This window comes from Poecile atricapillus, chromosome 8 (genome assembly GCF_030490865.1).
Source record: "Poecile atricapillus isolate bPoeAtr1 chromosome 8, bPoeAtr1.hap1, whole genome shotgun sequence".
Taxonomy (NCBI): domain Eukaryota; kingdom Metazoa; phylum Chordata; class Aves; order Passeriformes; family Paridae; genus Poecile; species Poecile atricapillus.
Window position 1 is genome coordinate 24,689,830 of NC_081256.1, and position 25,321 is coordinate 24,715,150.

General features: G+C 40.7%; 1 protein-coding gene across 1 annotated transcript in view; it reads left to right on the forward strand.

Annotated features, from left to right (window-relative positions):
* The first annotated feature begins 381 nt into the window (after positions 1-381).
* SI (sucrase-isomaltase) overlaps positions 382-25,321 on the forward strand; it is a 42,108-nt gene continuing 17,168 nt past the window's right edge. Inside the window, exons 1-28 of the mRNA XM_058843907.1 lie at positions 382-502; positions 947-1,020; positions 5,565-5,685; positions 5,763-5,872; positions 6,537-6,688; positions 7,978-8,149; positions 9,489-9,588; positions 10,227-10,339; positions 11,306-11,431; positions 11,903-12,034; positions 12,196-12,315; positions 12,934-13,047; positions 13,265-13,349; positions 13,939-14,056; positions 14,433-14,604; positions 15,177-15,293; positions 15,772-15,926; positions 16,205-16,289; positions 17,042-17,098; positions 17,464-17,588; positions 17,950-18,038; positions 19,214-19,263; positions 20,540-20,710; positions 21,173-21,329; positions 22,474-22,476; positions 22,653-22,849; positions 23,661-23,815; positions 24,839-25,007. Of these exons, the coding sequence (XP_058699890.1) occupies positions 382-502; positions 947-1,020; positions 5,565-5,685; positions 5,763-5,872; positions 6,537-6,688; positions 7,978-8,149; positions 9,489-9,588; positions 10,227-10,339; positions 11,306-11,431; positions 11,903-12,034; positions 12,196-12,315; positions 12,934-13,047; positions 13,265-13,349; positions 13,939-14,056; positions 14,433-14,604; positions 15,177-15,293; positions 15,772-15,926; positions 16,205-16,289; positions 17,042-17,098; positions 17,464-17,588; positions 17,950-18,038; positions 19,214-19,263; positions 20,540-20,710; positions 21,173-21,329; positions 22,474-22,476; positions 22,653-22,849; positions 23,661-23,815; positions 24,839-25,007 (3,360 nt within the window). The remainder of the gene's footprint in view (positions 503-946; positions 1,021-5,564; positions 5,686-5,762; positions 5,873-6,536; positions 6,689-7,977; positions 8,150-9,488; positions 9,589-10,226; positions 10,340-11,305; positions 11,432-11,902; positions 12,035-12,195; positions 12,316-12,933; positions 13,048-13,264; positions 13,350-13,938; positions 14,057-14,432; positions 14,605-15,176; positions 15,294-15,771; positions 15,927-16,204; positions 16,290-17,041; positions 17,099-17,463; positions 17,589-17,949; positions 18,039-19,213; positions 19,264-20,539; positions 20,711-21,172; positions 21,330-22,473; positions 22,477-22,652; positions 22,850-23,660; positions 23,816-24,838; positions 25,008-25,321) is intronic.

Sequence of the window (25,321 nt, forward strand, 5' to 3'; positions counted from 1 at the left end):
AAAGAATAGACTTGGAGAAAAGAAAGCTTAGAAAAGGGAAAAAAAGAGGAGATTTTCTTAGTTTTCTGTTTCAGGAGTTTTAGTTACCTGTGGGAAACCCCATGGTTCATCTCAGGAGTGAATTGTTCTGTGTAAAGTGATTTGCAGGGTGAAAAATACATTCCCTCAGTGTAATAATTTAATAATCTGCACTGGGTGAATTATCATGAAGATTTATTGCACATAGTCTTTAAGGAGAGTTTTATTTAAGCCTTGGGATTAGGTGATACGGCTTAAAACCAGAATAATTTGTAAATGTTGCTAATTTAAGAAATTGGAAATGTAATTATTAGCTGTTCCTCGTGTTTTACTTTGACTGATGGAGTTTCTCTGGGTTCCTAGATGGGCAGGAAGTTCAGTGGGCTGGAGCTCACGCTGATTGTCCTCTTCTCCGTGGTGACTGTCATCGCCTGTGTCCTCATTGGGCTGCTGGCCACGGGACAGCCCGGGGTGAAATCTCCAGGTAAGAAACCCCGAGTGCAATCTGCTCAGCTCTGCCTCAGGCCTCCTCTTCTTATTACCCAAATGCTCTTGTCATCATGAAACGCTGACAAAAACTCTCTAACTCGTTCAAGTTAGAAAGTGATATGTTTATTGTGACACGGGGCAGCACCCTCCCAAAAATGTGTGTGAAATCCACAAAGCTCTTGCCCTCTTTTACCTACAAAAATCTTCAATATTCAGGTAATCTTTTCCTATTCCTATACCTGTGCCTCATATTCAAATGAGCCCAAAGTCCTCCTGCACAGTTCTTGTGTGCCACTTTCCAAAGGTGAAAATAAATCACAGAAGCAACTGTTGATGGTGATTTGAATCAGCAGAAGCAGGTGCTGAGTTCAGAGGGAATGAAGCTGTTCCCACAGTTTAGAAATGCTGGTTCTAACCCATTCCTTTATTTCCCTGACAGACTTTTACCCACAATGTCAGAAGATTCCAATAGCTGAGAGAATTGACTGCATCCCGGATCAATTGGCAACAAAGGTCTGGTAACATTCTGGAAAAATATTAGAAAATAGATTTCATCCCATAAAACCTCCTGCTTATTTATAAAAATGGAATTTGTCTCTCATAGATCAGGTATTTCCTTTACCAGTTTAAATCTGTGATTGCCCCAGCGTTTGCAGGGGAGCTCAACCCCTGCACAACCATTTCAGTCTGCTGACAGAAGGTCTGATTTCTCTGGCTGGGGGAGAGGTGGAAAAAATAATGGTCAGGCAGTTAAAAGAGCCACTCTTGGTTTTTAACAACATTTTCTGAATGGTTTCATTTGGTGTGATGGTCAAAAACTGACGTTTTTAATAATAATTCATACATATAATTGAATATATTAAAAAGTCAATATATTTAATAAATATATAATACTATATAATATTATATATGTAGAAGATATAATATATATATAATGCATGCAATATTATACATAATTCAATAATAATAATAATTCAGAAATAGTGGGCTTTGCTTGGATGTGCAATTTTACAAGGCACAAGACGTGGTCAGTGTTTCCTTGTACACCCAGTTTGGATCCCAGTGCCTTCCTCTCCTGACTGGGGTGTCTGAGAGATTATGGAAAAGACTTTTGTCTAGAGAATCTCTGAGTTAAAATTCCCACTGAAAAGCATCTGAGGCTTGGGGCAGCCTGGGATGGTGGAAGGTCCCCTGCTCATGGAAGGAATTGGAATGAGAGGAGCTTTGAGGTCCCTTCCAACCCAAACCCTTCCATGATTTTATGATGCCCTTTATTTTTTCAGTGCTTTCACACTGAGAATATTTCTGTAATAGTTAGTCTTGAAAGACTATTATTATTAGATTATAATGATAGATTATAACTATTATTTTATTTTTATTATTATATTAATATTTAATCATATTGTTAAATTAATATATTATAAAAATATATTATATAATTATTATACATTATATCATATATATTACGATATATATAATATATTATATAATATATATGATATAGATTATATTATATATATTCTATAATATATGTTATATTATATATTACATTATATATTTTATAATATAATATATATTATATTATAATATAATATATATAATTAATTATTCATAATTATTAATTAATTATAGATTCAATTAGAATCATAAAATTTTTATTTTTCATCTTTATTATGGATTTTCTTGTTTTCTGGTGGTTGCCTGGTGTCTCTCCTTGATCTGGGGAGGGGCAGCTTAGGAGAAAAAAAAAACAACCCAGTGTGATGTGGGTTATTTCTGTCATTCCCAGAGGTATAAAAATTGTTAACCAGCTGTCTGAACCTTGGACAAAATTCCAGCCTAATTCCAGAGCTGGCTGTTGTTAAAGCCTCTCGTGCCGTGGGTTTTGTTATGATTTGTAGCTCAATAAAGTCCTGCAGGGGGTGGGTTAGGAAAGGTTCAACTCACAGCCTGTTCCTCGAGTGTTCAGGTTCCTTCCCTGCCCCAGGAACAGGCAGAGAGCTGCAGGAGAAGCCACAGAGATCATTTAAATCTGTAATTCCTGCCTTTGGAGCACAGGTCATTTAAATCTGTAATTCCTGCCTTTGGAGCACAGGTCATTTAAATCTGTAATTCCTGCCTTTGGAGCAGGGAGGGGAGCAGTGCTGCTCTGGGGGCAAGGCTGCTGCTAGGAGAGAATTAAAAACAATCAAATCACGGCTCCCAGCAGAAAAGTAGATGATGCAGATTGCAACACTGAGGGCACCCAGTCTGGAATTAGAGGTAAAGGAAATGATTCCTGAATATTAGTGAAGAGCAGGCAGCAGATTTGACAGGGTTAGAGATAAATATCACCTTTACTCCATGAGGAAAGCCAGAATCCCATCCCAGAGATTCCATTCACTCCTGGGCACCTTTTACTGGTTGTGCCAGGCTACACTAATGCAGCAACCTGTAAAACTGCATTTCCTGCATCACTCTTCTGCAGTGGTTTGTGTTAATGGTTTTCAGAATAAACAGCAGCTGGGAAAAGTGATTTGGCTAAGCTGACCTAGAAGGTTTAGTGTCTGCCTTGATTAATCACTGAAGAAAATGAGTAGAATTGCAGAAAGTAAAAGTAAATAAAAGAAAGAAAATGGAAGTAAGAAAAAGGAGGAAATAAGGAAGGAAGGAGAGGAGGGCAGGAAGAAATGAAGGAAAGAGGAAGGAAGAAAAGACAACTGAGGGAAGAAAGGAAGAGAAAAGAAAGAAAAATGAAGAAAAGACAAAGGAAGGAAGAAAGAAAATAGATATTTTGTATGTGATCATGTGGTTGGTAAAGATAGAGGTGCAGGAGGAAGGAAGATATTTAGGAACTATCCACTGCTGTAAAAAATTGCCAGGAGGTCTGATCAGACAAGCAGAACACACCAGTAAAACAAGAATTCCACTGAGCAGAGCTCGTGTATGCCAGGCTGACACCTCTGAAAGCTCAGGAAAGGGGGAATTGTTGGTTTGGGCTCAGTTTCTGAGCTTTTCTTCCCAAAATACCCTGCTGGTAGAGGCCTGAAGCACAGAACATCACATTTTAGCTCAGCACGTGGCCATGCCGCTCTTTGAGTCCTTGGTGCTCAGCTCATGCTGTTCACCCCAGTGTGAACAGCTTCCTCGTGTCCAGGGTTATTCCTAATTAAGCTTTGGCTTTTCTGGGTGCTGGTATCTGTTGTGCTGCTTTTACAGCTCACAGGCTGGGATCACATCTTTGTTTATAGCAGATAATTGCTTTTACAACAGGCTCCTCAGTGTCCCTGGTGAACTCTGCTCTTCCCCTGTGCCAGGCATAACCAGCCCTCAGCTCCTGTGTTTACTTCCTCGTGCAGAAAGCTCAATATGCCACAAAAGTACAAATCTGCCAGGATAAGATCCAGCTGGAAAAATATCACTGGACTGTGAAGGAACTGCTGAAAATAGTAGAGCAGTATTCAGGAGAAAGAAAAAGATGCTTAGGAAGCTTGGAAAGTGGATGCTGAACTGCCAGGTTTCAGGAAAACCTGTTCAGTTTATTCAGATTTTTATGGGATGGTCACTGGTCTAGGAAGGGATAAGAAGATGGAAGTAGCAAATCTGTTCTCATATTCAGGATATTCCCCTATATGTGAGGGGACTAAAGCTGAGATCTCTGCAGTCTTGGAGGGTCTGGTGCTTCCTCTCTTTTACTCTGCAATGGTTTATAAATGGGGAATGAGGAGTTCTCCTGGTGGGATCTGGAGAGGTGGGAAGTGAGCCTGGGGTTTTCACAGCCTTGCATCGACCTGTGAATCAAAGGGGGGAAAATGAGTCCCTGCATCTCTCCTCCCACCCTTCTTTTTGGCTTGGAACCTGATGGAAACGACAGCAAATGTTTTCTGATGGGATGAGTCCACGACAGAGAGAAAAACATTTCTGTGTGTGATCAATCTTGGGTTTATTTTGGGTGATTTCTGTGCTCTGCAAAACCACTATCAAATAAATGCTTGACTGAGACTTGCCAGGCCAGTGGCTTTGTGAGCTCCCTCAGTGCTTCCTTCAGCCCCTGCCTGATTGCTGGGCTGGAGCTGCCTTTCCTTTCCTCTGTCCAGAGCCTCTGGAATAATCTGACCTGCACTGACCAGTTTGGGCTCCAAAGTGAGGACAGCAGAAGGTTTTGGGTCATGTCCACCTATTTCAGGCTGCAGAATATTTTAAATATTTATTACAAACACCAAAAGCACCTGAGCACAATCAGATGAAGGCAGAAAGAGCTGCTGAGAGAGGAAAGTGAGGTTTTGAAGGTGCCCCTGCTGGATTTGGATACCTGAGATCACCAATGGACATTCACCCTCAGTGAGAGTTGTTTTACCACTGTCCTTTGCCCTAAGTTATGAATGGAGGTTTAAGGAGAGAAAATGGGTGGAAACTTAGTGATTAATTGCCCCAATCTTATCTCCAAACGTAAACCTCATGCACACAGCATGTGAGCAAGTTAATTTCTAACAGCACAGCAAAGAAATTTCACCTTTTTAGTGAATGTGTGTGTAAAGGTTGGTGCCGTTACATCGAGACAGAGGCTCGAAACTATAGGTTTGTTTGTTTAAAAAAAATATATATATTTATCTAAATTTGATGTAATACAGAAGCAGTCTGAATATTTCTGATAGTGGAAAATGACATTAAAAAGTAGATATACAAAATGTGCAACTATGCAAATATAGATATTTCTTTGATGTTAATCATTTTCACGTCCTCTCCAGTGTGTGACTTTTGGTCGGACTCTGCTGTACCTGCCACAGCTCGAACATTTCAATAATTCTTCTAAAATGTTTATTTTACCTGTGGATCTTGTGGTCTTAAGAAAGAATGCACACCCAATAAGCAAGTTTACTCTGAATCCAGAAAAAATCCTCTTTAGTGCTTTCTGTGGTGCTGAGTTCACTCAACAGAGTTCTTCAAAGGAGGACTTGGCCTAGGCACAGAAATTACTGAGTTTTCTGGCGTTAGGGGTGAAATGTGTGCTTTAACTGGTTTAGTATGGATTTATTTGTGCAGCCCCAGCTGATTTGTGTCCCTCTGCCCTTGCTCAGAGCACCTGCTCCCTCCGTGGCTGCTGCTGGAGCCCCCAGAGCGACACCAGCGTGCCCTGGTGCTTCTTCTCGCCCAACCACGGCTACCAAGTGCAGGGCTCCCAGAGACCCACCCAGGCAGGTAAGCTCTGGCCTGGGCCCCCCAGCTGCCAGCCCTGGGGTCCCTTTCCTCACAACACCCCGTGTTTGTCTCCCAAGGGTTTGAGGCCACCTTGAAGAGGCTGCCGTCCCCTTCCCTCTTCGGGAATGACATCCAGACCGTGCTGCTCACGGGAGAGTATCAGACAAAGAACCGCTTCCGATTCAAGGTCAGCCTTTGTCCTCCTCTGCTCCAAGGCCTGTTTTCCCTGCAGGATGTCAGGTTGTCTGTGCAGGGAGTGTAGGATTGATGTCTCTGGAGCACTCTCATGATTCCCACTGAAGTCCTTTCATTGTCCTCCCTGCTGCCGCAATGCCTCAGGTTAACAGGCACTTGGCATGGTGGGAATTCTGCACAAAAAATCACCGAGAGCCTTGAAAAGCTCAGCTTTTTTATTATCTACCATTTGTCCTCATCACAGGAAGATCTGGGGGATAAATGTATTTATTTACTTTTTGTTTATGGCCTGGTCACATGTCTCAGTTATTTTGATAGACAATATTAGCTTTTGCAGTGGTTTGTGTTTTCCGTGGAGAGCTCGAGTCTGTGACATGGATGTGGGCTGTCAGTGACCTGTGGGATTGAGAACTTTCTATGGGAGTTTGTCCTGTGGTGGTGGGTTCATGGAGAGCCAGGGAAACACAGAGTCAAATATTCTGAAGAAAATGGCTGGAAATGAGTGATTAAACTTGGAAGTGATCAGCAACAAAAGCAGAAGAGGAGACTGGGATAAGGGGGGAAATACCCTGAGTATTATGGATAATGCTGGAAATTGTCTGTGTTAGGGACTAACCTGTACAGGCCCAACATTTGTGCTGTGTAAATGTGTGCAGATCACTGACCCCAAGGCAAAAAGGTTCGAGGTCCCTCACGAGCACGTGCAGCCGTTCAAGGGCTCCATGGCCTCCGACCTCAGCTACAAGGTGGAGCTGAAGCAGAAACCCTTCGGCCTCGTGGTGACCAGAGCCAGCAATGGCAAAGTGCTGTAAGTCCTGCTGGGGCTTCCTCAGTGGCTCTGGGGCTCCCTGAGAGCTGGTGATGCCACAGCAGATGCCACCTGTCAGGGTTTCCTCTCAGGTACAAACTCTACTTCTTTCCTTTTCTGGTCTGGTGGATGTCCCTCCAGCACTCTTGGGATGACTTTGGGAACAAACTCTGAGATGAACAAGCTCTGTCTGAAAGGTTTTGGGTGTGGCTCTCTGATCACGTTCCCTCAGTGCTGAGGAAATCTCGCTATGGGGAATTTTTATTGCCTGAAGGGCTCTCTGCCAGTGCTTCAAACCATGTGGGAAAGCTCCTGAATGTACCTTTTATCTTCTTTACTGTGCTCATGCTGAGGGCCTGAAGCACCAAAATCAGGCTGCCCTTTAGACCTGTGATATCCAAGGGCAGCTGGTCATGTAAGGCTGTGTGTAAAATATTTAATGACCTTGAATATTGAATTCTCTCATCCCATTTATGCTTTAAAAATAAACGAGTACAAACCCACCAACCCAGAGGTGTCCAGGTGGCTTCAGAGAGGGGAAGTGCCAGGGTGAAGGTGCTCATTAAATCAGCCAGGAATGATTACCTGTCACAGGGCTGGGCCACTTGGATTAGCAAGGCTTCCAGCTTAATTAATTAAGGGTTGCTTTTTGCTCTTATTGGTATTGTTTTCTTGCTTGGAATCCTCTGTAATGATTGATTTGCAATTACAGAGGGCACAGACCTGGCACTCAGCAGTGCCTGGCTGATTAAACAGGTCCAGGGAGGGGCACGAGACACCTGTGGGACCACATGGAAACAATTCTCTGGAATACTGCATGCATTTCCTTAGGCCTTTGTTTAATTTCATAGAAGTGTTTACATTTGGGTCTCTAAAGAAAGAATGATGATGAAAAGGATCTCAGAGGAAGCTGTTGCTACTACAGGATAAGGCAGCCCCTCAGAAACAAATCCTTGATAAATTTATTTGTAGAAGATCATAGGTTTTCCCCAACTCTTAAACAGTCCAATAAAACAGAGACCTCTATAAAAGGTCAACGTGTTAGACAGCTCATTACCAAAATCCTGATTATTCTGATTGAGTCTGTGACCTTCCACCATCATTTGTTCCACTTGAGGCCCCAAAAGAGAGTTCTGCTCCCAACAGCAGTTGGAAGAAAACCTGAAAGTTCTGGGTGGAGATCTGGCTCTGCCATCCATCTCCAGCTGAAAGGGGCAGAAACACTTCTTGCAACAACTCTCAGTAAAACTCCTCCTTCCTGCTCATTTTTTTTGGCACTTTCTCACCAGGTTTGACACGACCATCGGGCCCCTGCAGTACGCTGACCAGTTCCTGCAGCTCTCCATCAAACTGCCCAGCGCCAACATCTACGGCGTGGGGGAGCACGTGCACAAGCAGTACAGGCACGACCTCAACTGGAAAACCTGGCCTATTTTCAGCAGGGATGTTGGCCCCTCTGGAGTGAGTTTGGGCTTGTTTCCCCTCATTCTTTGCAGTTTTGTCACCCAAACCTCTCAGACACTGAGCACATTCATGAATCCACTGAGTTTTCCTTAAAAGATTTTCCAGGAGTGTTGCTGTTACTAAAAGCTCCATGGTGCTGATGGATGTTCCCTGATTTTTTTGTGTTGGTGTGCAGTGGAAAACCAGTGGATAAACCTTAATAGATGGGTCTTCATCTTCTGCTGACAATCAGAATAAATAACATACTAATAAATAACATACTAATAAATAACATACTAATAAATAACAATGTGCTTTGCTGCGTGCAGGGTTCATTTCAGATGGCCCAGGCTGCTTCAGCAACATCCTTGGAGCTCAATTTATGGGAAAATTCTCCTTAACAGCTGTCTCTTCCCAAAATAAAATATTTGGGATCAGCTGATATTTGTTTCTATAGTTTTCTGGCGGTCCCTTTATGAAACAATTTCTGTGCCACCCATTTTTTGATAATTATAAGATTATTTTCACCATTACCTCAGCTTCATAAAGCAACTCCCAGCTTTGAGAGAGAATTCTTGTTCTGCTGCAACAGGTGATATACAGACTGAAACCTGAGGGTGAGGTGGCTGCATGTGGTTAATTAATAATCTGGAATTTGTACCCATTGCCTTGAGATTCCTTCTCACTCTTTCCTCTGGTTTGAAGATAGTTCTTCACTGGATGGCTCCATTGAGTGCGGACTCATTAAGATAAAATAACACTGAGCAGCACCAAGTTAGGCTGGTTTCTAATTGCTCAGGTTCTGTTTCTTGTGCATTTGAACTGAATTTGCTTTTTCAGGAGAAAAAGCACAACTATTGCAACAATCGTTAGCATTTCTGAGGGGTTGTGATGCTAATAATAACAACAGAAATAAAAAAAGAGTTAGAAAGGAAATGAAAAAGCAGCGTGGCACTCTCCTATTTCCACAGATTAAACATCAAAATTATTGCCTTGTAGAATGAATAGAAATATAGATTGGATGTAAAACCTAACCTATGATGAAAGGGGATGGAAGAAACTCTCAAGTTCTTGATGAGCACATTTATTCCCCAGAAACAGAGCTGTAATATCTTCCAGTTTTCCTGGAGATCCATCAGATCTGTTATCTATTTATTCTTCTTTTAATGGAAAATAAAGGAGGATAACACCAGGAACACCAGAACATATAAAACAGAGAAGCATCAGGATTTACATTTCTGCTGTTTGCTCCATTTTGAGACATTTTGAGTTCTACCCGTGATATATTCTGAAATATTCCAGAACTGATCCTGCTATTAGATGTTAATCAATTTGCCTGTTTCCTTTATTATTTTAGGCAATGCATAATTTATATGGAACCCAAACTTTCTTCCTGTGTTTGGAAGACGACACTGGAGCCTCCTTTGGTGTTTTCCTGATGAACAGCAATGCCATGGGTAAAAAACCTTTCTCTGTGGCTCTGAGCATTTGAATTTCTTTTGAAATGATCTTTTGGGTTGCAATCAGAACTGAGCTGATGTAAGTGTCCCTTCTTAAAAACACCCCTAATATCTGAGGGCAGCCACAGGTGTGGTGTATAATAATATTTCAAATAGAAGCAGTGAGTAGCTCCCAGTTAACTGGAGGAGTTTGATGGAAATCTGAGGGTCAGGAACTTATCCAAAGGCTGAACAGGTCTGCACTGGAATAAGAGAATAAATTTGTAGTGAAAAACACTTGGAAGTAAATGTCCTTTAGTCCCTTCAGAGATAAGTATATTTATATTTATGTTTACTGAGCTCTGCACATCTTTGGGCAGGAAAGTTGTACTAAAAATTCAGAGATAAAAGGCTGAACCATTGGATTTCTTCTGATTCTCTTTTCTGTAAAGGAATGGAAATAGGGACACAAAGAGTTACCTGATTTGCCCTGATTTGCAAGTTCAGTTAATGATTTCAGGTTATTTAAGCATTTTGTGGTTTTTACTTCCATAAATTCTATATTCTGTAATCTATAATCATCAATTAGAAAATGGCAAAGTTATTTTAGGCTTTCCTGTCCCTCAGAACTGTTTTTGTGCACTCTTGTCTGTCAGAGTTTGTGGTGCAGCCTGCTCCAGCAGTGACCTACAGAACCATTGGAGGCATCCTGGATTTCTACATCTTCCTGGGGAACACTCCAGAACAAGTGGTCCAGGAGTACGTGCAGGTACCTTCACCTACAGGGATTATGCATTGAGCAGAATTTTTCAAAGTGCTTGGGATTTATTTTATAATATTCTTTTTCTCTGCTCCAAAATCCGTTACTCCATTAATCTGTAATTTACCCCGTGGTCATTAGAGCTGGAGATGGTCTCTAGAACAATTGAGGTTTTCATGTTCCTGTCATGAGGACTAATTCCTGTTCATATGGCAATATTATGGGATAGAGAGTGTGTTTGCAGGATGTCTGGACTTTGTGATCACGAGATATCACCGAGTGTCTTTTGCACTTCTTGAGACCTGCCTCAGTTCCAGTGACGCCTCAGAGAGTGGGCATTGTCCCAGAATACCAGCATTTATTAAAACAAATAGATAATAGGGAAACAATATTGTATTTAGGAGTGGGCTGCTCGTTTAGTGTGTGCTATTGGAGTAGACTTGAGAAATGTGCTGATGCCTTTTTCTGAGGCTACCCAGAAACAGAGGCCAGACAGAATGAAGGGAATACAAATCAGTTCTATTTCTATTTATTGAGGGGTCTCCAGGCACATTTAGGGCAGGTGAAGCCCCCCAGGGGCTGCACCCAAAATGTCCCAGGGCTCACGGGTTTCACACTTTTACAAGTTGGCTCCATTTGCACATTGGGGGTCAATCCTGCAATTCCAGCTGCAGCTGATGAAGGCATTTAGCCCAAGTTTGCTGCCCCAGCTCCCTTTTGTTGCCATTTCTGGGGCCTGGGGCAGTGAGGTGTCCTTGATTGCCAGGCCTGGGGAGGAATTGTTGTGTCTGCCCAGAATGGGAAAGCAGCAGCTGACGCTGGGTGTGGAGTTTGGAGTTCTGGAAAGAACTGCAGGGTTACAAATGCATGGAAAAGAGAAAAATAAAATCCTAAGGGATCAGTGGATGCAGGGAAAGGGGATGAGGTGACACAGGGTGTCCAACAGCACGTGGGGTTTTTGTTTTCCCCTCGCAGTTCGTGGGACTGCCAGCACTGCCCTCCTACTGGAACCTGGGGTTCCAGATCAGCCGCTACGGTTACGCCTCCCTGGACGAGGTGAAGGAAGTTGTGGAGAGGAACAGGGCTGTGGACCTGCCCTACGTGAGTATGGAGCTGGGGGACAACACCGCACCCTACCCTGCCTCAATTCCCATGAGTTTGGGTTAGGAAATGTGTGATGTCAAAGGTTTTTGTGCATTTTGATGTTAGACCCGTTATCAGAACATCAGAACAAGGGGGGTGGGCTTACTGCAGTTGGATTTATTCAAACACTTAATTGTAATAATTTTTCTTGTATTCTTTCCAACTCTATCTATTTTTCTTCTCTTGAAATATTTTTTTTTTTTAATTGTCTTATGGACAGTTATGGAACCTTATATTATTCTTAATATATTGTCAGTAAAAGACAAAGTACAATTAACTTCTAAAATTAAATTTTAGGAGATATGAACCTGATGTCTTCAATAGAATAAAAATACCCTAATATGTAGCTAATATTTGAGAAGAAAATGGGCTAATAAAAATCTTAACCAATCATTTCTCATGGAAAAGCTGAACTCTCTTCTCTTTCAGGATGCCCAAGTCATTGATATTGAGTATATGGACAAAAGGAAAGATTTTACTTATGACAAAGTGAAATTTAAAGAGCTTCCTGAATTTGCATCTTATTTGCATAACTATGGACAAAAATATATCATCATATTGGTAAGCATTTAATTACTCCTTTTTTCACTTGGGAACACTTTCATTACAGTTATTTATTATTAGTCTTTATTTATTCTATGTAATTATTGCACTTACGGCCTGGAATAATGGATGGAATATCCTGATTTCTTCTTTTCTTTGTCATTTTTTATTTTCTTTAGGATCCTGCTATCAGCACCCAAAATCTGTCTGATGGAAGTCCCTATGAAAGCTACAGGAGGGGAACAGCGAGAAAAGTCTGGGTTAACGAGTCAGATGGAGTAACACCATTACTTGGGGAGGTAACTGTGGTTTTACACATTTGAATTTGATCTCTTGTCACTGTTATGATTTAATTTAGCTCAGGGACTTATCTGCCAGTGAGAGCAGAGTTGCAAGGTCTCTTGTAAAATGTGATAATTCTCAACTTTTCTTAACTTTTTCCCACTGTTTACATTTAAAAGGTATTTTTCACTAATTCTACATCAAAATGAATATTTTTAAAATTTTAATTTCTTAAAGAAAAATAGAACTAAAATAGCAATTAAAATTAGACTTGCTCACATTAACCCTAATTTTTTTTTTTTACATTAGCACTAAAAGTTTTTTACATTAAAGGGTAATTTGAAGGCTCAAGGGACATTTCACCAGCCAGCTCCTATTTATTTCCAGCAGCAGCTTAAGAGCCAGAACCCACATTATCCTTTTGATTTATAATCCTAACTTCTATTGAGAATTTTCTCAGCTGTGTATTGTTCCTTGTAGGACTCACAAGAAACGCAATTGAAGAATTTAAAGTTAAGAAATTCTTACTCTTTGTGCTCTTCAAGCTCCCATCCAACCTGAGCGGGTCTGTGATAATATGAACACTTTAAATCTCATTCAAAATTTCATTAATTATCTTCCTTGGAATTTTCCAGGTGTGGCCAGGGGAAACTGTGTTCCCAGACTTCACCAGCCCCGAGGGCACGAGCTGGTGGGTGGACGAGTGCAAATTGTACTATGACGTGGTGCCCTACGATGGATTATGGATTGTGAGTAATTCAGGAGTTTGATTTTGGATCTAAGTGAGAGCAGATGTTTATTACAATGAATTGTTATTGGATTGAAAGGTATTTTTTGCAATCAGAAAGGAGATGTTGAAGAATAGCAGCTAATGATTCCTTAAAGGATGACAGAATAGAGTGGAAGATTTTTTTAGGGAAATGTGCTTAAGGCAGCTTTATTACAACCTGTGTCTTTCCTTTCCAGGACATGAATGAAGTGTCCAACTTTGTTCAAGGCTCAAAAAGAGGTTGTGCACAGAATGACCTAAACTACCCTCCTTACACTCCCAGTAAGTCCAGCTACTTTAATCAGAATAATAAAATATCAAATAAAATGTTAATTGCGTTCAAGGATGATTTTAGTGTAGTTCTCATGGGTGGGGCTTGGACATTCCTATTGACAGAAAATAATATTTATGGGCTTGTATTTGTATGCTTCAGGTGTGGTTTATAGAAATTCCTCTTTTATCTTGTCAAATAATTATTGGATATTGCTATTGCCTTAATTATGTCTGATAATGTAACGATCCTCTTGCACTGTCAGTAGTTTTTCAGATATTTGCAGAACTCAAATGGAGTTCATAGTTTGTATTAATAGCAGATTTAAGTAACCTTTTGCCAGCGTGTTATCAGATGGTGATTGAGGAATTTAGAGCACAGTTCCCAGTTCCTCAGATGGGTGCAAAGCTCAGGAGTGGAAACGATGAACCAAACCCACAGCCAAGAGCAGCATCTTGGTTTTGGAGTAATTAAACTGCCTGAGGGAAAGAATAAAGAGAAAAAAAAAGGGACTTGGATACCATAAATATGCATTAAAGATTGGAAATATTAACAGTAAAAATGTACCTTACCAGTGCTATTTGTATTCCTTTCTTCAAGGGGTCCTCGACAATCTCTTGTATTCCAAGACGCTTTGCCTGGATGCAGTGCAGAAGTGGGGGAAGCAATATGATGTCCACAATATTTATGGATATTCCATGATCATATCCAGCAGGAAGTAAGGAATGCATCCTAAAATCCTGCAGAAAGGTTTCAGAACAGTCCATGACCTGTATTTTCCAAAGCACCACGATACCTGACTGCTAAAGGAACGAGGTTCTTGGAAAATGCTGGGTTGCAGTCGGGCCAATTTAGCAAAGGCAAAATCCACAGCCTGGAGTTGGTAGGAAAAGCCACAGATTGGCTGTCACAGCTGTGTAAAGAGATTATTTCAAATTAATATCTTGAACTTTGCTAAAACACACCTGCAAAAGGGGTGTCCCCATCCCTGGGATGAATCATCAGGGCAAATCAGTATAAATCTGCGTTGTTCAGGATTATCCATGTCCGAGCTGTGTTTTCCTCTGTGTAATTCCAGTCTCATTCCTTTCCAGAGCCATCGAGAAAGTGTTTCCAGGAAAGAGAAGCTTCCTCATCACGAGGTCTACTTTTGCAGGATCAGGAAAGCACGGGGGACACTGGCTGGGGGATAATTCAGCCACCTGGGAGCAGATGAGATGGGCAATCCCTGGAATGCTGGAGTTCAACCTCTTTGGAATACCTTATGTAGGATATCAGTTTGTGCCACCCTTTCAAAACTGAGAACAGATTAACCACGCACTCTCTAAATAACCACTTACATTGGCACCTCAAAATTAACCCTTCTTAGGAATCTCCTTTGAACATTTCAATTATCAGGTTTTTATTTAGGCCATTTATTTTGATTTTGGTGGTTGTGGCAGCATAAAAGTGGGTAACAAACTTATTATCTTATCCCAATCTATCTCTCAGTATAGAAATTTTTAAACACTACTGAGGGATGTGAAACAATTCCTGGTCTTCTTATAATTTCAAATTAGAGACATCCACTTAGAAGGGAAATATCCAGAATCCTTTTTATGACTTAAATTTGAATGGCTTTGAAGCTGTTTTCCCATTCTGTGCATATGATCACCAAACAGGAAGGTAAAATTTGGAGGAAGCAGAATCATGAGCAGTGTTAGTGAGGGGTCAGTTTAATTTTTTGGGCAGCATAGCTGGATTTGGGAGAGGGAAGTTACAAACGTGTTGTGCCTTTCAAGGTGCAGAACACTGAACATCCAACACATTCTGATATTCTAAATTTTTATTTTTTAAAGATTGGAGCAGATATTTGTGGTTTCAGTGAAAACACCACAGAGGAACTTTGCAGACGATGGATGCAGGTGGGAGCATTTTACCCATTTTCCAGGAACCACAACTGTGAAGGTTTCATGGTAAGTTGTGCTTTCTGTTCAAAGCTGCTTTGAGTTACACAACCACATTTCCTCTAATATCACTTCTAATCCTCACTGTCACTGACCAGCTTGAAAACACAACCCTAAGCTTTATGAAACTATGGATGGGAGAGGCTGGGTTTCATAAGGGTTAATTGAGAATACAATTATCTGGCAACAGTTTTATGAATTTTTTTGCTCCTACCACCAAGAACACCGGGGTCTGTGTGATCCACCAGGCCAAGCCCCTTGGCATGAACCTGAATGCCAGGATGAATCCTGGAATAACCCTGATGGACAAGGAGGGATGGGCAGTGCAAACAGCCCAGAGGGACAGGACACCAGGTCACAGCACCAGGACAGAGAACCCAGTGCAGAGCTGCCCCACGCAACCCCAGCCCCTCTCAAACAGCTTTCCTCACATTTGCAAAGTGTTTTTGAGAACCTGGAAATAATAACAGTGGGTGTTTGCTTCCAGCATCAAGACCCAGCTGTGTTTGGACCCAACTCCTTGCTGGTGAACAGCTCCAAGCATTACCTGAACATTCGCTACACGCTGCTGCCCTACCTGTACACGCTGCTCTACAAAGCTCACACCCAAGGACACACCGTCGTGAGGCCACTGCTGCACGAGTGAGTTGGGGAGTTTCACAAGCACCTAGAAAATCTGACACATTTCATGGGGCTGGGGGACTTCCTGAACCTCTGCCCTGTGAAGAAAATGCACGTTGGGATGTCTGTAGGCGACTTGCCAATCTGTGAAACCACATTTTGGGGTAATCAAGAGGGGATTTTTATATGGCATCCTTTAGTCATGACTGTGGACAATCAGTACACTGAAATCTTGGGGTTGCTGCTGATATAAATCACAAAAAAAACCAATTTCTTCTCTATGTTTCATATTTATTCAGGTTCTACTCTGATGAAACAACCTGGGACATCGACAGGCAGTTCCTGTGGGGCCCTGGGCTGATGATTTCCCCTGTTCTTGAGCCGGTGGGTTTGGCTGCTTTGGGATCTCTCCAGTAACCTTGGGCCATGCTGAGTCACCCATTCCTGCTCCTTCATTTATTGCTGCCAGTGACAGAGCCCACTGCTCTCTCACATATTTTTACCCCTGCTGAGACAGAAAATCTTGCAGTTGAATCCTACTCCTGTTTTCCAGTCTTCTATGGAGCCAAGGATATCTGGTCTGATATTCTGCTTTACCTCATCTTCACATCATTTCCTGAATTTCCTTTGCAGTCAGCTTCTCTTGCTGCATTTCAGCTGCTCTGTGGTACAGCAAGAAAACAAAAAGCTTGTGCCTTATTCTGTGGCAGAATCTTGTAAATAATGATTTCTCCTGCCAGCAACGCATTTGCCATGGAGAAACATAAAACATTTCTTAAATACAGAAAAAAAGTGAGAATCTGAAAAGTGCCGGCCCCAAAATACATGGGAATAAAGAAGATGGAGAGGTACTCGTGGATAGGATCAGGTTCACTGGGTTTGAAGCATTGTGGCTTTGGGTGGCTTTCAACGAGCTGCCACTTTGCAGAGCAGCAATTGAGTTACACCCCAGCAGCTTTGCAGAAATCCTGCTTGGATTGCCCTTTTCCCCCTGCCTGGGCACCATCCTAAACACCAGGAAACAGCCAAGCGTAGAAATATCAATGATTTCCTCACTGTGAACTTCAGCTTTATTGGAAAATTGAGTTTATCTGGTTAAGGTGAAATATGAGAGCTGTTTCTTTGTCCCCGTTTAGGGTGTGGAGTCCACTCGTGTGTTCTTTCCTGAGGGAGAGTGGTACGAGTATGACACGGTAAGGAAATGCAGGGGATATTATGGGATTTTACACCATTTTCTAAATGGGATTGTGATGAAATAGGATTGTCAGCCCTGTTTTGGGGACAGAGATGCAAGGAAAGACTTTGGGGCTATTTGGGAGGCAAGGGATGGAGGGTGGTTGGATGAGCACAAGACCTGGTGCCTCAAGAAAGGGCTCAGATCGACATTAAATCATAATGATATGCAATTATTTTATTTTATGTGCCCATCAACCCATAGATATTTACATAACTTAAGCTTTTTATCTAAGGAACAATTTGATGAAACTCAGGACTTAAGAAAACACCCAGCAGTGGGTAATACAAAATTCCTTTTCTCTTTTCACTCTCTGTCCATAAGGGTGAACCAGTCCTTTTAAGGAAAGTGTGGCATGAGATACAAACCCCAGCAGATAAAATGGGGCTGCACCTGAGAGGAGGATACATTTTCCCTACTCAGAAACCAGCCACCACCACAGTGGCAAGGTAGGATCCCAAATGGAACAATTTTAACTTTTTTTTTTTCCCCATAACGGGGCTGAGAGCTTCTAGGTTACAAATAATAGCAGCCCATTGTATTTATGATTTTCACCTTGAAATGTGGGAATAGCTGTGAGCCAAACCTCACTTCAACTCCTTTAGTGATGAATTCTTTGCATAGAAATCTCTAAACTCGCGGGGTATTTTAATCCATTTGCATGAAAATGAAAGGAAACCAAGGATTAAACTTAATTAAGGCAATTCTCCAAGAATTGTGACCCTGTTGGGTGTTTCACTCTTATGTGAACATGGAGGACCCATCAAGAATGTTTAGATGTTTGTTATGCAGATAAATCTCCTTCCACAGCCGCAGGAATCCAATGGGACTCATAATTGCCCTGGATGCCAACAGTGAAGCTTCCGGGGATTTGTTCTGGGATGATGGAGAATCTACAGGTGAGCAGTCATCAGGAGTGAAATAAATATGGTTAACAAAGATTTGACAGACTCAGATTTTAAAAGTTCCTGCTGAAAAGAAGACATTGCAACGCACTCCTGCTAGTTGCTCGTAAATCAAATGGTTTTCATCACTTTTAAGTAGAAAACTGTGGCTATTATTTAATGTAAGATTGAAGTCGCAACTTAATTTGACACAAGCAAAGGAAAAAGACACAAGGCTCTACTTTAAGGTCAAACCTCTGTTTTTCAGGAGAAATCTTTAGATTGTCATGAGGTGACAGGGTTTTCCCATGGGATTTAGGCAAACCACTGCCCATCCAGGGAGGTATCTGAGCATCAGTATTGGAAAACTTTATGCACTCCGCTTGTCCAACAGCTTTTTCTTGTGGGCCATACCAGTCACATCTCCCAGGAAACCTCCCAAGCCTCTGCTTTCTGGAATTTAGTGAAAGTTTGGGCTGCTTTTAAGAAATAGAGCAGTGATTCAGCTGATTATTGCTGCCATAAATCCGGCAGGCCTTGGGTGGCTGCTGTGCATGGGGGTGGCAGCTCCAGTGCTCCCCTGGCCTAAAATAACAAAGCCATTACAGCCCTCACTGCTGCTGCCAAACAGAGCAATAAAACATTGCATCGTTTTATGGCCTGCCCAAAACATACAGGTTGCAGTTTTATAGGGGAACCATTGTCAGGATTTGTCTTTTTGTATGTGGGAAAAAAAAACAAAACAAAAAAGCCAAATTGACCACACTTTCTATTTATTTTTCCTGGTCATGTGTTATTTCCTCTCTTATGGTTCCATGGCATTTATCATTTTTATTGTCATCACCACCATTATTTTTGCATGAAGAATCCTTATTTAGGTTATGTTAAAGGATTAGCTTTGATCAGAACTTTTATTTAAGACAAACTAAGAAGAAATAGCAGTAGAATTAAAAATCACTACATTTTAGAAGAGCTGATTTCAGTGAATTTTTGTGAAAAAAAAATTATATCTCCTGGGAGACTGGCCAAAGGAAAAAGGGACATTTCAATTCCTCAAAGAAACATTAATAAATATTTGAGTTGCTTAGTGCAGCTTTGACTGCAATCCTGATAATTAACAGTTTAATGGTCTCTACTTTAATTTTATTCTTTTCTGCACTCCAAGTGTAACTTGTTTCTTTACCTTTTAGGTACAATTCAGAATAAAGCCTACATTTACTATGAATTTAAAGTTTCCAACGTAAGTATTTGATTTTAAATAATCTTATTTTCCTGATTTTTATCCGGTATCTTTCAAGAGTGTTATTTTCTCTCTTTATTCTCCTGTAAGATTTGCTGGAAAACAAATCATTTGCCAAAACCAAGAGGAATCATGTTCAAAATAATCTCATTTAACTGGGATGAAATCTGTTGGGTTTTTTTCCTCCTAGTTAATACAAATATCTAAATAACTCCTTTTTCCTTCCACATAATAAACTCAGCAGCAATATTTACTGAACAAGAAAACTCTAAAGCCTAAGAGGCACTTTAAACAGAGTGAAAAAAGAGAAACATGGAGTGCTTGTGATTCTTAAAACAGAGTCACTGTAAAAATTGTATATTTTTATGCAGTGAAAATACAGCTGAATGGCTCCAAAGAGTGAGGGAGACCCACACCTTGCCTGAGCCCTCAGAAACTACATCAGGGTTAAGTTTTATTGTGGTTTTTTTTTTAGGTGGAAGTGCCTTTGCAGGGTTAATTGACATCAGGGTGGAGCTGTGATAGTGTTTCTATCTGATATTGGCAGTAACTATCACATAAACAGGGGTTGCAAATGGCATGACAGCACATTATTTGTACAACAATGATAATAATAATATTAATATTGGGTAAAGGTGTTCATTCCTTTCCCATGACGAAGGAGCATAAACCAAGTGAGAGAAGGCAGAGGAACACGAGTGAAGTGCATGAATCAGTAATCATTTAAACCATAATTAATCAGATAAACATTTGTAGATATTTTTGCTGTTGGAGTTTGAAACCCCAGCAGTGAAATCACGACTGTGATGACATTTGAATTAACAATTAACCTCAGTGTTCCCGTGGAGGGCAGGAGGGAAATCCTGCACACACGTGAGACACGGCGCAATTCCTCTGCTTGGACTCCTCATCTAAAAATGATTCATGGCATGGAATAGGAAGTGATATTTTTATACCAAGAGAAGTCAGAACCTTTGGTTGCTGGAACCCAGACAGGTGGAGTTTATCTGCCCTGTCACAGACCCACCCCAGCTTTTCTTTATTTCTCAAGCAAGGCAAAAAAAAAGCTGAAATATGACTCTGAAAATTATTTTTTACGTGGTAGAAAAACTTTATTGTGGTAACACCAAGCAGAGCAATAATTAATTTGTGTGGGAAAAGATATTGGTTTATTTAGGCTACAAGGTGAAAATCTTCATAGAAAAAAAATCGGTAAATCAGGAGGATTTTTGGCAGATTTTTAAAATAAGAATGTGACCACTATATTATTTTCCAGAATGTACTACAAATGACTGCGACACACAGCAATTATAGTGATCCAAACAACCTGAAATTCGAGGAAATCAAGATATTGGGATTGCCCCAGGAAATAGGAACAGTTTCTGTGACTCAGAACAATGTTGTACAAAATTATCCCATTAATACCACCTATGATTCTGCCAGAAAGGTAAAGCAATAACAAGAAAATGGAAAGTAAACATATTTAAAATTGCATCAGCTTTATTTTATGTGTTGCAAAGGACAGTACCCAATGCCAATGTTGTTTCAATGAAATACAATGTGAATTTTATTATAGAATAAAAGTACAATTACACTCAACTCTGCTGCATGTAAGTGCATCTAAGTTATGCTCGTGGTGCAGCAGACAGCTTATTTCATGTATTTATTCCTGCTGGCTTCCAAGGAAGCTGTGGGATTAACTCCATATTTTTAGACTCTTAATTCTTCAGATTTTATCTGTAAAAATATCAGTTGTAAAAGTGAAACTGTATCAAAACTTACCAGATGGGATTTTGTAAATTTTCAGTTTTTAAGTGTATTATTCTTAAGGACCAGCACCTCTTCTGACTGAAGGAAAGCTGGATGGGATGTGACATTTAATAACTGTTTATTGTTTCATATTTATAAGGTTGCTGTTATAAGCGGACTTCAGCTTGAACTGGGAAAATCTTACACAATCAAATGGGCTCTAAACGTGGCTCTCAATGAAAGATTTGATTGTTATCCCAGCCCTGACCCAACAAAAGAAAAATGTGAACAACGTGGCTGCTCCTGGGAAGTAAGTCGTTATTTCTCTAAACTAATTAGGCAAAAAAAAAAAAAAAAAAAAAAATCCAGAATAAAAGGTTTTCCTTTGTGGTTGTTACAGAATAAAAGTGGTCTGGGAGATCAGTGTCAGGTTTAAATAAAATGGTACTGATGGATTTTATTTACCTCAGTAGCTGACAACCATTTAAATTGTACCAGATTATATCAGGAGTTGGGGGAAAATGAGGTATTTTTTGAAAGATGAGCAGAAATAATATTAGAGTTATGAAAAAGTGGAAGAACACCTTCAGCTGACCCTTCTGCCTCAGTGGCACCGTGGCCTGCAGGGCTCAGCCCCCTGTGTCACCTTCAAGGTCACTCAGGGACATTTTAAGTCAAATTAACTCCTCTGGATCTCAGTTTGAGAGGAAATCCTTGAATTCCACAAAAAAAACTTGATTCATTTGTGAACTTGTTTATATTTACATCAAGGAGCTATTTCCAAACCTTTATCTCTGACATGAAGCTCACTGACACATGGTTTCATGGATTAATATTATAAATTATTTTATTGTTTATTGTATTAATTTATAAATGCAAATATTTATTAATTAATTATTAATAAAGATGTGGGAGCAAAATGGCCTGGCAGGGTTGAACTTCAGAGGGTGCTTCCAACTCAATTATTCCCTGTTCTTCTAAATCTAAAATGCCCATTTTTGGGCCTTTCCTATGGGAATGAAATCCAAAATTCTGTGCTGGCTGCTCCTGCACCAGCGCCTGCTGAAGCAGAACTGCTCTGGTTTTGTTGCAGTACTAAAAGAATTTTTTGTAATTTGGGACATTTGGAAATGTCAGGAGATCTCAGATGAGTAGGATGTAATTTTCACTGGATGTATTAAGGCTAATTTGTGTGAATAAAGGCAGTGGGAAGATCTGCTCTGATGTTGCCTGGGTATGAAATGGGTTTTGGGCACATCTCCTTGAAGGCAGCCAGAGAGCAATGGGATTAAAAGGGACGAAGCTTTAGGAATTTCCACAAGCCAAGATTAAACCACATTGAGGGATTGATCTGAAGATCACAGAGATGGGGAAATTAAATCCATCTTCATTGCACGAGGATTCCCTTTCCTGACTGAACTATTTGTACAGCCTTCACTGGATGGTTTTATTACACCTGAGCCAGTGCAGAGATTATTCTGTAATATTTCTTTATTCAGGATTCCATTAATTTCCCAAAAAAATATTCTACATTTGCCACGGATCTGTTAAAAAAAAAAGGATTCCATGCTAATACCTAATAAAAAAGATCCAGCTGACTCTCTGAACTGAAACTCCTTTTTGTTTGCACCAGGTGACAGGAAAACCAGGTGTTCCTTCCTGCTATTACAGCTCCAAAAACCCTTACTACGTATCCAGCCTCAACTATTCCTCCACTGGAATCAAAGCCACCCTCACCATAGACGACAAGATCAGAGCCAACGAGGATTTCACTGCCCCAATCAACAACCTGGGCCTGGAGGTGAAATATCACCACAACCACATGCTGCAGTTTAAGGTAATGCCACCCCAGAATTCCTCAAATGTTTTATTTATGGGAATTCAAAGGGCCAAATTTATATTTCACGGACAGAAGCAGCCTTGTGTGAATATGTTTCTCCTTCTAACCAATTATTATTGCTCTTAGCCTGCACCTTTTTTTCATCCTAGAATCCTAGCACTCAAATTTACAAAAAAATTACATGAATCAAAGGTATAATGTCAGTGTGTGTGTGTAATGTCAGACAGGAACTTTGAAACTTGAAGTATTTTGTTCATCTACAGGTAAATTTGTCTGCAAGTCTCTCATGACTACAGTTTATTTTTACATCCAGCATTGCAGTTCTATTCCAAAATTTTACAAGCACTGTTGTTTAACTGTAATTTATTGCCATGTTTTTAATAATATGATAATTATATATATAGATATATAATATAAATAATTCAGTTTTGAGCTAAGTGGTCAGACATCAAAAAATAACTTCTATCCACTTTCAAAACACAGAAAACCTGAAAAAGAACCCTAAAAGCTGAGTAAAAGATGAACTAGAAAATTAATTATCACACTTGCAAAGTATATACGCCTACATTTTAAATATAAGTATATACTTCAAATTCATGTAGTTAATTAGATGAGCCATTCCTGACCCACAATAAATCTTTAAGGTTCATTGGTTGGGATTCTTCACCCCCCAACAAAATCTTGTGAAAGAACCGGTTCAAGAATACTCATTTGAAAGAAAATACCACAGCAAGCGTTTTACAATTTGTATCAGACCCAGCTTTCAGAACAACTGCCTTGTTTAAATCAACTGATTTCTGCTTGACAGATCTACGATCCTCAAAGCCCTCGATACGAGGTCCCAGTGCCCCTGAACCTGCCCAGCTCCCCCACGAGCTCCAGCCAGGACCGGCTCTACGACGTCTTGGTCCAGATCAAACCCTTTGGGATCCAAATCCGCCGCAAGAGCACGGGCACAGTCATGTGAGCCACTGCCCCTTCCTGCTCTTTCATTTCACACCTTTCTGCCAGCTTTTTTCTCTCTGTGCTTGTTTTGAATAAGCACAGTCTCTCTGTGGGATTATTTTAAATATTCTTTGTGTTGGGAGTGAAGAGCGCTGGCAGCTCTCAAACTCCTTCTGCGCTTCCCAAGTTTCTGGGAGGCAAAATGATTTTATACAGTTCCTAAAATACTCCTTAGGGGACCACAGCACTGCTTATTAAGGATTGACCATTTGGGTCAGTTTTGGGGAAAAATATAGAAGTAGTGTCCCAACTAACATGAAATTTTTTGTTTTGATAACGTGACAGATGAGTCTGGCAGGAGCTCCATTTTTCCTTGATTAAGTCAGAGTTAGAAAGCAGAGAACAGTTGAGTGTCTTGTTTTTTATTCAAAAAAAAAACCAATTTTATTCATTTTTCTAAAGTACTCAAAACTCAATTGCGAGTTGAGTTCTCTTTTGCCAACCAGAATAATAACTCAACCTGCAAATGAAACTCCTGGAACAATGGAATTCTCTGGCAGAGCCCACCAGGCTGCAGTTTGATTTCTAATTGGAAAGATGTTGATTTATAATAAATATGGCCTGTGAATGCAATTTCAGTGTAATCTGCAGAGAAAGTTCAGTGAACTGTAAAAAGCACTTTATTTACTGTATTCCATGTGGCTCCAGTCTGGGAGGAAAATAGGATTGTAGTGTGCTGAAGTGCATTTTCTCACTGAATTGCTAAAACACGACGGAACTTGCAGTGCGCGATGCCTCTGTGTGATTCCTCTCAGAGAGACTCAGAGGACTTTGTGTCCCTAAACTCCTCAGCAATTCTTAGACACCCCCATTTCACGTCCTTTAAGTTCCCTTGACAACCACAAGAGCTGTAGTCCGCTTTTACTGAAGCGCGAGATTTCCAGAGAAAAAGAGCGGCCCAAAAGAAAGCCCAGAAACACAGCCCTGAGGACTCTCTACTCTTATTTTATTCTTACTTTCCCTCTCCTCTTCCCACTTCAGCTGGGATTCAGGCCTGCCCACCTTCACCTTCAGCGACATGTTCATCCAGATTTCCACCCGCTTGGCGTCCCAGTACATCTACGGGTTCGGAGAGGCCGAGCACCCCACCTTCCGACACAACATGAGCTGGAACACCTGGGGGATGTTCACCAGGGACCAGCCTCCAACTGTGAGTAGGCAAAGAAGAGGAAAATGTGATTTTTTTTTTTGAACCAATGAGTGCAGAAATGTTCAGCAATGACTTTAAAATCCGGTGGGTGTCTGCTGGTAGCTGGGCATTGGCTCTGACTGTATTTACCACAGTTCACAGTTTAGATGGTGTCTCCATGGCAAGGGTATTTTGTAAAGCCATTATTTGTGACCTACAAGAACAATGTGAGGAACTCAGGCCCTCAGATATGGGAAGGTGACAGATAACTTAGGAGTAGCAGCACGTTCCTCCTTTTTTTATTCTTCTCAGCTCATTGTTTTGAAAATTAGACA